This window comes from Penicillium solitum, assembly GCF_028829755.1.
Source record: "Penicillium solitum strain IBT 25940 chromosome Unknown utg000008l_segment0_segment0, whole genome shotgun sequence".
Taxonomy (NCBI): Eukaryota; Fungi; Ascomycota; class Eurotiomycetes; order Eurotiales; family Aspergillaceae; genus Penicillium; species Penicillium solitum.
The window spans coordinates 786973-799532 of NW_027072127.1; the positions used below are offsets into that span (position 1 = coordinate 786973).

Genomic DNA, 12560 nt, shown 5'->3' on the forward strand with positions numbered 1-12560 from the left:
CCGCCGAGTCTGCTTTCAGTAGAACCGATGATTCCCCGCGTTGTTTTATCCACAGAGCGAAACTCTCGACTGTTGCCTCGCCCAAGGTTGGGCCTATTGTACATATGCTACATCACCGGTCTGCTCACATATTCCTAGCAAGTAATAGAAAACAAAGACTTGGATCTCGAAAGTGGAATCCATTCCTCCTTGGAAAGAGCCTCTGATCACTGAATCTGTGCTCGTGATGACGTCTATTTAGTGATTCTGTCTAGGCTAGGTGAGCCTGGGCGGTCTTGTAAAGCGCCACCATATAGGAAAGGCCCCCACTCGGTAGACATTACCCTGTCTATATGGAGAGCACGGAGGACGGAGGACGGAGTTAAGTAAGAACCTATACATGGCCATTCTCGGAATGGACAACTAGATTACCCTGGTCCGTGCAATGATAGGGGGAGCGGAGAGGAACGGCCCTTTCAAGGTTCACCATCGATGTAAGTGGCGTGAGGATGAAAGCAAACGCCATGTGCACAAAACATGTGAGAGATCATCCGCACTAAGCATCAGGCTCTAGCGAACAAAAACTACGGGGGAATGATGGGGGAATGTTGGGGAGATGTTGTCTCGGTGAGCGCAATTGGGATTTCCCCAGTCCTCCGCATCTTTCCCACGCGGGGAATGTCACATCAGACCATGAGAACAGACTCGAGAATCTAGATGATTATGAACGTAACGTGGAAAATTATATTATTGAATCCACCCTCAATCCATGTAACCAGTGAGAAGACCGAATGACTAAAACCAATTTACTTTGTAGCAAGCGAACGACCAGGGGAAAAAAAAAACAAGAAAAAAACAACAGACACAATAATTGCCAACACTGGGCCAGAAAAGGAAAAAAACTACCGCAGGCCGAGTTCAAGCCGAGTCCACTTCGGCGAACCGCAGCCACTGAAGTTCACAAGAAGCCGTGTACAGTCCCGTTCTGGGAAAATGGCCGTAGACGGGGCCCCGGACTATCGTGTGCTCGGGTCACCGGTTGAAGGGAGGTTCTTTTCATTCGTTGTGTTATAGGATGTGGACACTTCCGGCTAATTAGATAAAACATGCAATACTCTCCATACTTTGTACGATACCGAGGCCTGTTTCTTGACAGGGAAATGATTAGTGCCCACGAAATCTTTATTGTGGGTTAGGTCTGGGGATGTCTGGAAACTTTACTGAGTACGGAGTACATCGTATGCACGTTGACCCTTTTTTTTTTTTTTATTGACAAGAACCACATTCTTATTCTCCAGAAGCGTGTCTTTATATATTTATTTTTAATGCCCAGAAACGCCACTGCCGTGCCGATTATAGAGGTCCGACTCTCTCTCACCCGAACACGGCTTCCGTGTTCGGTGGGGGGATTGTCACCTATACCGTTTGGCCTTGTTCGGCGTCGAATTTGTGGCCGAGTCATTCCCCGGATCCCAGTCTTTGCCGGGAGGGTTCACCAATCATCATCGAGAAGGTGGGTAAGCATAATTCAATTTCCACCAATCACAGTCCATAATAGTACGTACCTGGGGTTGCAAGCGGAGTCTTGGCATAAGTTCTGTTGTAACTCTACAATATTAATATCTCCTTACCTAGGTATTTATTATTGTACAAAAACGGTCACATATTTTACGCTAATTTCTCTCCCCGGACATCCCAAACACGGGACAGGGAGTGGGGATGTAGGAAAACAGAACAGAATAACACTAGTACCTATATGCGGGTGGTTTTTATTAGTTATGCATTTCTTGCTGTAGAGAAGAGTTTTTTCCCCGGCATGCGATCTATTTAAGCACAAGGTTTTCCCTCGTTCCATTTTCGGTTTTGGTTGTAGTTCCATTTTCCTTTACCCCATCATTTTCCCTTGGTTTGGGTTTAATAGTCACCATGTTTGTCGTGGGGAATCTCTACGCCATCACGGCGGTGTCCGTCATTGGCGGTGCACTGTTCGGTTTCGATATCTCGTCTATGTCGGCCATTATCGGCACGCCGGCTTATAAGTGTTATTTCAATCATGGGCCTAGGGGCCCTCCATTCAATGACGATGACATCTGTAGTGGTCTCAGCTCCCTGGCTCAGGGTGGTGTTACCGCAGCCATGCCCGGTGGTTCTTGGCTCGGTGCTCTCATCTCTGGTCTCATTTCGGATCGTCTTGGTCGCAAGTATGCTATTATGGTTGGTTGTGTTATTTGGTAAGTCGTTGCATGGTTGCATGGTGGCATCGTTGCGGTAGAGTTGATGTTGGACCGTTGGGGCTGACCTTCTATTAGGGTTATCGGCTCCGTTATTGTCTGCGCTTCCCAGAACATGGGTATGCTCATCGCCGGACGTATTATCAACGGTCTCAGTGTCGGAATTGAGTCCGCTCAGGTCCCTGTCTATATCTCGGAGCTTTCTCCTCCCTCCAAGCGTGGTCGTCTCGTCGGCTCCCAGCAGTGGGCCATCACCTGGGGTATTCTGATCATGTACTAGTATGTGGCACACACCTGGCTTGACATTCGAAAGGTGGATTAGTAGCTGACTTTTTTTTTTGTTTCGCAGTATCTCCTTCGGCTGTTCCTTCATCGGAAATGGCAACCAGTCCACCTCCCACAACTACAGCGAGTCTGTCTTCCGTATCCCCTGGGGTGTGCAGGCAGTCCCCGCCGTTCTCCTCTTCTTCGGAATGATGATCCTCCCCGAGTCCCCCCGTTGGTTGGCCCGCAAGGACCGCTGGGAAGAGTGCCAGTCGGTGCTTGGCCTAGTCCACGGTAAGGGCGACATAAACAGCCCCTTCGTGATCGCCGAGATGCAAGAGATCCGCGACATTTGCGAGTTCGAGCGCGAGAACAAGGACGTCAGCTATCTCGAGCTCTTCGAGCCCAAGATGATCCACCGCACCTTGACGGGAGTCTGGACGCAGATCTGGTCCCAATTGACCGGTATGAACGTCATGATGTACTACATCACCTACGTCTTCACCATGGCCGGATACAAGGGTGATGCCACCCTCCTCGCTTCCTCCATTCAGTACATCATCAACGTGATCATGACCATTCCCGCCCTGATCTGGGTTGACCGCTGGGGCCGTCGTCCTACTCTTCTGATCGGCGCTACCTTCATGATGATCTGGATGTTCGCCAACGCTGGTATTATGGCCAAGTACGGCGTGGTTGTGCCCGACGGTATCGACGGTGTGGCCGAGGCATCAATGCTGCTCAGTGGTGCGCCTGCCAAGGGACTGATTGCATGCACGTACCTGTTTGTGGCGTCGTACGCCCCGACCTGGGGACCCGTGTCGTGGGTGTACCCTCCTGAGCTGTACCCTCTGCGCGTGCGTGGTAAGGCCGTTGCTTTGGCAACCTCGTTCAACTGGGCGTTCAACACGGCGCTTGGTCTGTTTGTGCCCACTGCTTTTGCTACGATCCGCTGGCAGACGTACATCATCTTCGGTGTTTTCTTGGTCGCCATGATCATTCACGTCTTCTTCTTGTTCCCCGAGACTTCTGGTAAGTCTCTGGAGGAAATTGAGCAGATCTTCGAGGATCCCAACGGTATCCCTTACATCGGTACCCCGGCCTGGAAGACTACTCATGATACCAAGCGCACTATCGCTGCCGAGTCGGGTGATGTTGAGGTCCTCGGTGAGAAGCTGGCGGGTGCTGAGAAGCGTTCTGCTGCCCACACTGAGGTTGTCGACGCATAGGTGTTGAGCGTGTATAGAACGGAAGGTTAAATTGCTCCGTTATAATGTTTTTTTTTTCTTGCTCTTGTTCTTGTCTTTTTTGGGTTGGACATGGCCAATGTCGATATGATGTCATGTAATACGATTCAACAACCTTCGAAATTGCGTATATCCACGAATTCAGTCTGATTGACATTTTTTTATCCACTTCAATTCGCTCGTATTCGGAACTGTAGGATCGTAATCGTGTCTGAATCGTAAAATGGGACATCTCGTCCACGGGAGTCTCGCAAGTGTTGGCCTTCTGATTGGCAGTCGTGAACAGATTCAAACCCAGCCCAGTATGTATATCCATGGATATAGTCTTGCGAAGAGTAAACTTGTCCAATCCGAAAGTCGCATCAGACAAAGAATTGCCAAGACTTTCCGATCGGAGCTGCGAAGCTGTCTGGTCAACGGGGGGTGGAGTTCACCCCTGGAAAAAAAAAAAAAGGATGATCGCCTTTCATGATCCTCTCTCTATCCGATCGTTCCGGTTATGAACATCGATTTCCGCTTCTCATTCCTTCTATCCATCTCTTTCCATTGGAGCACGTGAACTCGAATCCCCCGAGTCCGAAAAGGGTACGAAGCTCGAGTTTCCTACAATCGTCATGGTTCGCCCGCGGGGAAGCTCAGGCTTGGGCGTGGACATTCGAGGTGACACCAGCGCACCAGCCATGTCCACAATGAACGAAGTGAGCCCGATCGAACCAACATCACCAGGTCTGAAGGTACGCATCGAAAATGGTCGCCCGCGCATTCCAATCCCCATACTAACCCGCGATCCCGCTAGCAACTTGATGGCGCACACAAACAGGCCAGCAAGCCCCATGGCAAACGGCGTCGCGCCCGCTCCCTCCTCCACCGGTTCGCCGATACCTGTCTGCGATACACATGGCTCCTACCGCTTCTTATAATGCTCTTCCTGATTGCGCTGTACGCCATCAACCCCACTACCTCGAACCCAATGCACAGTGCCATCTTCCTGTCCTACCCGCAACCCCCGAAGACTCCCGGCGGACCCATCATGTACGGAAAAGGCAAGAAGGACATTGCGTTTGTGGCGTTCTACACCATCGTCTTATCGTTCACGCGCGAATTCATCATGCAGCAAATGATTCGGCCATTTGCTGTGTGGTGCGGTATCCGCGGGAAGGGAAAAACGGCGCGGTTCATGGAGCAGGCATATACGGCCGTTTACTTCGGTGTGTTCGGGCCGTTTGGTCTGTACGTGATGAAGCGGTCGACTATCTGGTACTTTAACACGACGGCGATGTTTGAGGGTTTCCCGCACCGCGAGCACGAGGGTCTGTTCAAGGCGTACTACCTGCTCGAGGCGAGTTACTGGGCTCAGCAGGCGATTGTCTTGATGCTGCAGTTGGAGAAACCTCGTAAGGACTTCAAGGAGCTCGTTGGTCACCATATTATCACGCTTGCTCTTATCGCGCTGAGCTACCGCTTCCATTTCACGTATATGGGCTTGGCGGTGTATATCACGCACGATATCTCCGACTTCTTTTTGGCCACCTCCAAGACCCTCAATTACCTGGATGCGTATATCACTGCGCCGTACTTCGCCATGTTCGTTGGATGGTGGATTTACCTGCGTCACGTGCTGAACCTGAAGATCCTCTGGGCTGTTCTAACCGAGTTCCGCACTGTTGGACCATTCGAGCTGAACTGGGAGACACAGCAGTACAAGTGCTGGATCAGTCAATATATCACCTTTTCGCTGCTCGCCAGTTTGCAGGCTGTCAACTTGTTCTGGCTGTTCCTGATCCTGCGCATCTTGGCGAACTACATCTTCACCAATGTCACCAAGGACGAGCGCAGTGAGGATGAAGAGGAAGAGGAAGAGCTAGAGCCTGTCAATGCGACCAAGGCAATTGCCACTGGCGCAGACCAGGCCGGCAAGGAGAACCACGCACCCCAGGTTCTGATCAACGGCGAGCCTGTCGCTGAACAACGTGGTCCTCGGACTCGTAGCAGAAAGGCGTAAGCCGAGCGCCTTCTGTTGGAGTTCGATCGATTGCCATTTAATCGATTATCATTCAATCGATGACCCAGGCATCCAAGCCGGGGATTTTCACCGTGTTATAGTTATACTTTTTTTGGATCGGGTGGGTTACCAGATGATCCTCTGGATGTGTTGATATGCTGTTAATGTATTTGTTGAAGCTGGGTCTGAGTTTGGTGCATTGGCTGTGCCTGTTGGATAGCCCTTTAGAAGAGCGGGCGCCGGCGCTTGTTTTTGACGAGCATATGAATTAAGTAATTTTTACTGGATTGCCAGTCCCTTAATGTTCTATTGGCATTCATGTGCTTCATCTGTGTTTTATAACATATTGTCGCTTTCATGTCAACGGTCTTTCTTTGAATCGATGTATGTTATTTAACAAACAAATATGAACTCAAAACCTCTCAAATATATATATCAACTTAGTGTAAGAAATTAAGCTTAGTCCTGATATCGGAAGAGTGGATGATTCCCGTAGAATGCAGATGTTGTATATATCGACTTCCTACCCTCCAGCCAAAAAGCAATGTCTACACTACTTCTACTAATCTCCATTGTCTATTATTCATACACATATTGAGAGTCGAAACAGATCTACTGAAATTACTTTCCAGATCAGTTTGAATACGGTCAAACAAAATATACATGTCGGTGTCATATTGATCGAAATAGCTAAAAAGCAAGGACGCAGCAACAGTCTTTTTTGGAACAGGAAGTGAAAATGTTGTGACAATGTTTGAGATGACCCAGGGCCCAGAAACCTCTGATAAGAAGAAAAGAAAAGAAACAGCTCAAATGATAGTCATCTGCAGATGACCACATATGGCTAGAAGCGCCAAGGTTGTGAAGGATTGTGTTGATCATGAACTTGACAATTCTTTTATTCATCTTTTTGGCGATATGAGGGTTAAGGCCGACGCGAAGCACAAATATCGACCACCGACGCTCGATACCAGGTCTGTTTATTCAGACACAGTCATATGTTTAGCCGGAGCAGCAAGTATATTTTGTTTGGCGAGTTGCCTAGTTCGCGTTCATTGGTTGGTTCTTTCGCCAGATGTCTGGAGTAGAGACAGGGGATTTCGACGTTTTTGTCCAAGGACGCGAAGCATCTAAATGATCCAGATACGCCACTGCCGGTATGTGTTGTCCACGCCCGGCACGCGCGGAGGATGTTGAGACCAAACGAAGACGAGGGGTATAGTAAGACCAGTCGGAAACTAGAGCTGTGTCGAAAATGATTTATCCGGCCACCGGAACGAGTGGTCTTGCACTGTTTGGGGTCGGGATTGAGCTATGCTTGTAATGTTGGAAAGTAGTCGAGCTCCATTTCTCTGATTCCTGAGGAATTCCACCAGAGCAAGTGGTCTTGCACTGTCTGGGATTGAAGCCAAGCTATGCTTGTGATGTATGAGGTCGTCGAGGTCCATTTCTCTGATTCCTGAGGAGTTCCACCAGAACGAGTGGTCTGGCACTGCTTGCGACCGAGGTCAAGCTATGCTTGTAATGTCGGAACTAGTCGAGCTCCATTTTCCTGGTTCCTAAATAGTTCCACCAGAATGAGTGGTCTGGCACTGTTTGCGATGTATGAGGTATTCGAGCTCCATTTTTCTGGTTCCTACAGAGTGCTACTCACCACTCGTGCAGGACGCTCGGTGTATTAGAGGGTATTCGACGGGGTCTGATGTAGCTCTCTTGCAGAATCAGACCCTTAATCATGGCCAGGTGCGGAATTCAAGCATTTGAGTAGAGACTTGAATATTCCCACCACCATGACCGGCATCCGTAAGGCAGTGCGGTATTTGAAGTCGCGCTCCCTAAAATTCGAGTATTATTAGTAATTAACTTCATCCACGATAGAGAGGGGATTCTTACAGATTGCTCCCTATTCTGGGATGAATCAAATGAGAAACAACACCAAGGTAAGCGGTCTCAGGAAGAGAATGACCAGAGCGATGGAGAAAAAATGCCACCGGCGCAACCCTTTCCCTTTTAATGGGGTTGGGATCAATGATAAAGATAGATCTAAGGTAGTAAAAGAGAAAGAAAAGCTCTGGCGTCTCGTGCCGTATTTATAACGCGGAGGTTCCTCGAATCTCGTATGGTTCGTGACATTACGATGTACACTGCATGTGGTCTGAATATGAAACCATTGAGTCTTAGACCATAGAGATCACAGGTCAGTTCGCGACATGCATATGTAAAAATGCATGTATGTTTTACCTGGGTACATATTCACTACTGTTCATTGATCATGGATTCTCCCAATCTCCTAATGGCTGTTTATAGCCTCGCCGACAAAGCTTCCTTTGAATTGAATTGATTCTTTCCTTCTCTTTCTCACAATACACAATTGCAAATATAGTCAATTCTCCGGTTATTGTAACCTAATTTAGAGCCAAAGGCTACGATCTACAATACATTTCCTAGTAGGCATCGGCTACTCTGGTAATAAACGAATGGGAAATTCAATAATAATGGGACATCCACGAATACGAATTTACGAATACAATACGAATAGAGACGACAACATTGAATCTTTATTATGTATTATGGCTTTTCAAGAAAGAGCTACCTAGGTAGTAATTATTCCAGTATGTATGTATGTGTGTATGTCCCTTTAAATACCACCTCTTCTTCCTCAAACGTGGTCTTTCTTCCTTTCTCTGCCAATCACCACATTTACATCCAATCGTCTACAATCGTCCTGCTTGTGTGTACTGCTCCAAGTAGTCACCATGGCGATGGACACGCCATTCGGTTCGCTTGATGGGGCTCCGATTCTCACTCAATTCGCTATCACCCAGACGGAGAAGTTGGCGGAATTTATCGACGAATTCGACAAGGCTAACAAGCCGGTCCCTGGGTATCTTACTGCAGGCATCGGTGAATTGGCATCCCATCTGCAGAGATTCCGGCCCGATGATGGTATCCAACTTTTCCTTGCTCCTGGCATGGACCCGGAAGAAATCGTTTACAACAACCTTGAAGTCGCCTGGTGGCTCTCGGCCTGTCTTTACTTCTACAACCGACTCACCGACACCTTCGACGACAACGTTCCCTTCTCTGTCAATACGATCTTGATGTGTCTACTTCGCGCCGAAGAAATCAAGACCATGATTGAGCCCGACGTGTCACGCCGCCGTAATCCCGTCACCTTCCCGGCTTTTGTGGCAGCTTGCAATGCCTCCTTCCGCCAGTCGTGGGTCTATTGGTGGCGTTCGGTCCAAAAATACTACCATCTCACTGCCGGTTCTCAGTGGTTGACTATCAAGCTCGTTTGGGCTATCAAGCAGTCCATGGCCGCTGGAGTGAATTTGTCCTGGGTGGACATTCTGCGAGGGACCGACGAAGATAAACCTGTTTTGTCTGTTCAGTATGAATTGCTTGGGTTTTATCGTTGAGTATGCCCATACAATTTGAACTTTGTGAATTTGGCTAGTCTGGTTCACATAAGAGTTCTCGATTTGTGCTTTTCACCATTTGTGCTTTTCGCCATTTGTGCTTTTAGTCATTTGTCTCTGGGTCTCTCTGTTATGTCCAACTAGCTTGGCATAATCCAGAATACTGTACCTAGCGCAATGATCAACTTCTTGAATCCATTTGCTGATTTTCTTTACATGACTCTCCTTATATAGCTGGCCGTACCACGATTTTAAGTACAGCCAAGGCTACGACGGTGTATAGCGCTCAATGACAAATGCCTAAATTAAGCCTCCAGGGTTTGTTTTAGACCGCTTTCAGGCCCCTCTATGCAGTGTACTGTAACCAACTCGGCATAGAATAACTAGGCGCCGTTAACCCATAAAAATGAAGCCTTTCATCCCATACAAATGGACTTGGAAACCGTCCAAAAACATGGAGATGTCTCCATTTGTATGGGATGAAACGCTTCATTTTTATTCCTACCTTGAACCACCTGGTGTACATTGCTTATTAAGGGATCTGTAGTTAGGTAGTAATGTAGGTACCCGTCCAAACAAAGGGCTTTGTGTGTCACGTGGTATCGAAGCTGGGGTACGCAGGACTTCAGATTGGACAGTTTGCTAGTTTGCTGTTCCCATTTCAACACCTACGTATTCCATCTTACCCTTATTCTTTACTAAAATCAAAGGTTATACATAGTAAAATAACTTGCACAGAATATGATTTCCTCCCCCCTGCCTTCGTATACATCTAAAAAGACAATGACAAGGCCGCATAAGCAGCCAAGAAGCCATAGTGTGGGGAAAGTGAAATACCCGAACGCGGGTATTTCAATCAAATTTCCGCCATCTCCACTCCTCTCTTGCATCGCCCCGAGATAGCCACCCATGGACCATGCAAAGAGAAGAGGGAGAGGATCTCTTGAATATGAATATCAGCGGGTATACAAGGCTTGCATCCCATGTGCGCAACGCAAAGTAAAGTGTGAGGCTAGCGACAATGTGAGATGTCGCAGATGCACCAACAAGAACATCAATTGCACCTTTACCTCAAAGAAACCCTGGTCAAGAGGCCAAAGGCATTCTGCTTCGACACCAGCCCGGGAAAATACAGGGGGAAATGAGTCTAATAAGTGTGTTTACCTTCAGTCTGAGAGATGAGTGGAATTAACTTGGATAGGTCACGGAGAACTACCCGAAGAACTGAAGAAGAAAACATCGACAGTATCGGCGAGTATTCTATACAAATTGTGGAGGAGATAAATGGTGGCTAATTCAGGCTCATCTTGCAGACTCTCATTTAGATGCACCGGCCAATCAAGATGGTCTTTCCACGTCAGTACTGCAGACAGTAGTTTCGAATAACAACGATTCAATGAATATCTTGTTCGAGGCTGCACTTCAGGAATCGAATAATTCCTCTCGGAATACGTCAACGACAGATAATTCACGACCGATAGCTCCCGAACTAAGCGACGTCGATGTCCTCCGCATTTGGAATGCATGTCGATTCGTGAGAATGGGATGGTTCTCTGCCCAGGAAGCTGTGGTTTTAATGGACCTGTATGTTATACATTCTATCGAATACTTGAGCCTTTATACTGACATTAAAACAATTAGCTTCTTCAAAAACATGGCACCCCTGTCGCCTGTCCTCACAGACTTTTTCGCCTCGCATAAAAACCAATACTATCTAGTAACCCAGGAACCAATGCTATGCTACACTATACTCATGATTTCCTCCCGATACCACACTCTTCCGGGAGTGGGTGGGTACTCTCGCTCATTCTTCATTCATCACCGCCTGTGGCAACATTGCCAACACCTGCTTCTTCGAATTACCCTCGGGCAGGAGAAAATCTCGAAAGCCAAAACACGCACGATAGGAAGCATCGAAGCATTACTACTCATGTCCGAATGGCATCCACGAGCATTACAATTTCCACCAGAGGCGGATGGATGGGATTCAGATTTCCTCTTGACCAACCCGGACATCAGAGATCCGCCTTCTCTAACTGAAGACATCCCAGTATCTTCCCGATGGCGGGAAGATGTTGTGGAGCCCACGAAGCGGTTTGAACGTATGTCATGGATGGTCCTCAACTCGGCTTTGGCTCTCGCACATGAACTCGGTGTGTTCGACTCGAGCGCTCGACTCGCCAGGCAAGATGATCTAGTTGGTCTTGATGCTGAGCGATATCTTGAATACCTTGAGGTGCGACGGCAGCGACTGCCGAGTCTATTATTTACGTCCATCAATGCTTTATCTTCACGGATAGGTTGTACCTCGCCAGTGCCATCTGATGTCGGGATTTCCATGCCTGAAACGCGAACATCTTTGCAGTCTATTGATAGAGACTGGTTATTGTTCATGAATGCCTGGATTGAACTCATGAAGCTGACCACTTCGGTCACTGATACTCTCTTTCCACTTATGAATATTTCCAGCTCCGCTGGATCGCCGGATACATTCATCCCTGTGTTGGAGAAGAAACAAGTTCTGTTGGCGAGCTGGCAACAACGATATCTCAATATCTCAGGTATGAATATCGAAAGGCCAGAATCTACATTTTATCACTAACTTTAGACAGACTCGAGCTTTCCCTACACTGACACTCTATTCATCGAGTATCAACATCTACGCATCCTTACCAACTCCATTGGAATGCAAAGGATTGTCCAACGAGTGCTTCAAATTCAACCCCAGCCCCCATCACGAAGAGATTCAATTATCGACTTCTCTTTCATCGAACGGGCAAGACAGCTAAACATTACAGCAAGAGAATATGGCTTCATCGAAGAAGTAATAGACGGATGCTGCCAAACCCTCGAAAAGGTAACCCTCTTGGGTGGGACTTTACACTTCTCACCAATGAGAATACTCTTCCGGACAATAAGCGCGTCAATATTTCTTATGAAAGCTCTCGCTTTGGGGGTACGCAATTCAAAGCTGCAGGAAGCACTTCAGATCCTCGATCGGGCTATCGTCACACTGCAGGATAACAATCATGATGATGTGCATTTGAAATCTCGCTATGCGGCTCTTTTACAAGTCCAAGTCTCACGTCTGCGAGAAAGTTTGGTATCCTCATACTCCGGGGTCGGGGATGACCTTCCTTCTCCTCACTCGTATGGGGACATGTCGGCTATGGACCTGGGGGATTTCTCGGATATTACTATGAATGACTGGTTATCGTTGCCTCTGGATCCTTCCATGGCGCCTTTTGGGTCGTCAGAGGGGGATTTTGGGGTTCGGTTGGATGGTGTTGATTTGGATTTGGATTTTTTATGGCAATTACCTCCATGAAATTATAGCATCGTATAAAACAAAGAATGAAATTTCAAGATTCCAATCGCATATGGCAGTTAACAAACAATACAAAGGCTGGCGACA

The 12560-nt window shown here is 47.7% G+C and overlaps 4 protein-coding genes across 4 annotated transcripts; all 4 read left to right on the forward strand.

Moving 5' to 3' along the window:
• The first annotated feature begins 1891 nt into the window (after window positions 1-1891).
• N7455_009563 (sugar porter family MFS transporter) lies at window positions 1892-3781 on the forward strand. The gene is made up of 3 exons (XM_040954569.2): window positions 1892-2210; window positions 2289-2489; window positions 2560-3781. The coding sequence occupies exons 1-3, from the start codon at window positions 1906-1908 to the stop codon at window positions 3701-3703; spliced, it is 1650 nt and encodes a 549-aa protein (XP_040815020.2). The 5' UTR covers window positions 1892-1905; the 3' UTR covers window positions 3704-3781.
• Window positions 3782-4335: 554 nt separating this feature from the next.
• Window positions 4336-5723, forward strand: N7455_009564 (TLC domain-containing protein; the record flags this gene model as incomplete). The annotated part of the gene is made up of 2 exons (XM_040954708.2): window positions 4336-4455; window positions 4518-5723. The coding sequence occupies 2 exons, from the start codon at window positions 4336-4338 to the stop codon at window positions 5721-5723; spliced, it is 1326 nt and encodes a 441-aa protein (XP_040814887.2).
• A 2756-nt stretch (window positions 5724-8479) lies between these two features.
• N7455_009565 (uncharacterized protein) lies at window positions 8480-9145 on the forward strand (the record flags this gene model as incomplete). Its single annotated transcript, XM_040954536.2, has 1 exon — window positions 8480-9145. One exon carries the CDS (start codon window positions 8480-8482, stop codon window positions 9143-9145), a length of 666 nt encoding a protein of 221 aa, XP_040815009.2.
• A 1396-nt stretch (window positions 9146-10541) lies between these two features.
• Window positions 10542-12473, forward strand: N7455_009566 (transcription factor domain-containing protein; the record flags this gene model as incomplete). Its single annotated transcript, XM_040954655.2, has 3 exons — window positions 10542-10729; window positions 10787-11706; window positions 11758-12473. The coding sequence occupies 3 exons, from the start codon at window positions 10542-10544 to the stop codon at window positions 12471-12473; spliced, it is 1824 nt and encodes a 607-aa protein (XP_040814805.2).
• Between the last annotated feature and the right edge of the window lie 87 nt (window positions 12474-12560).

Coding starts and splice junctions, on each gene's coding strand:
- N7455_009563 (XM_040954569.2), top strand. CDS start 1,906: ATGTTTGTCGTGGGGAATCTCTACGCCATCACGGCGGTGTCCGTCATT. Junction 2,211..2,288: donor ATGGTTGGTTGTGTTATTTG/GTAAGTCGTTGC, acceptor ACCTTCTATTAG/GGTTATCGGCTCCGTTATTG. Junction 2,490..2,559: donor GGTATTCTGATCATGTACTA/GTATGTGGCACA, acceptor TTTGTTTCGCAG/TATCTCCTTCGGCTGTTCCT.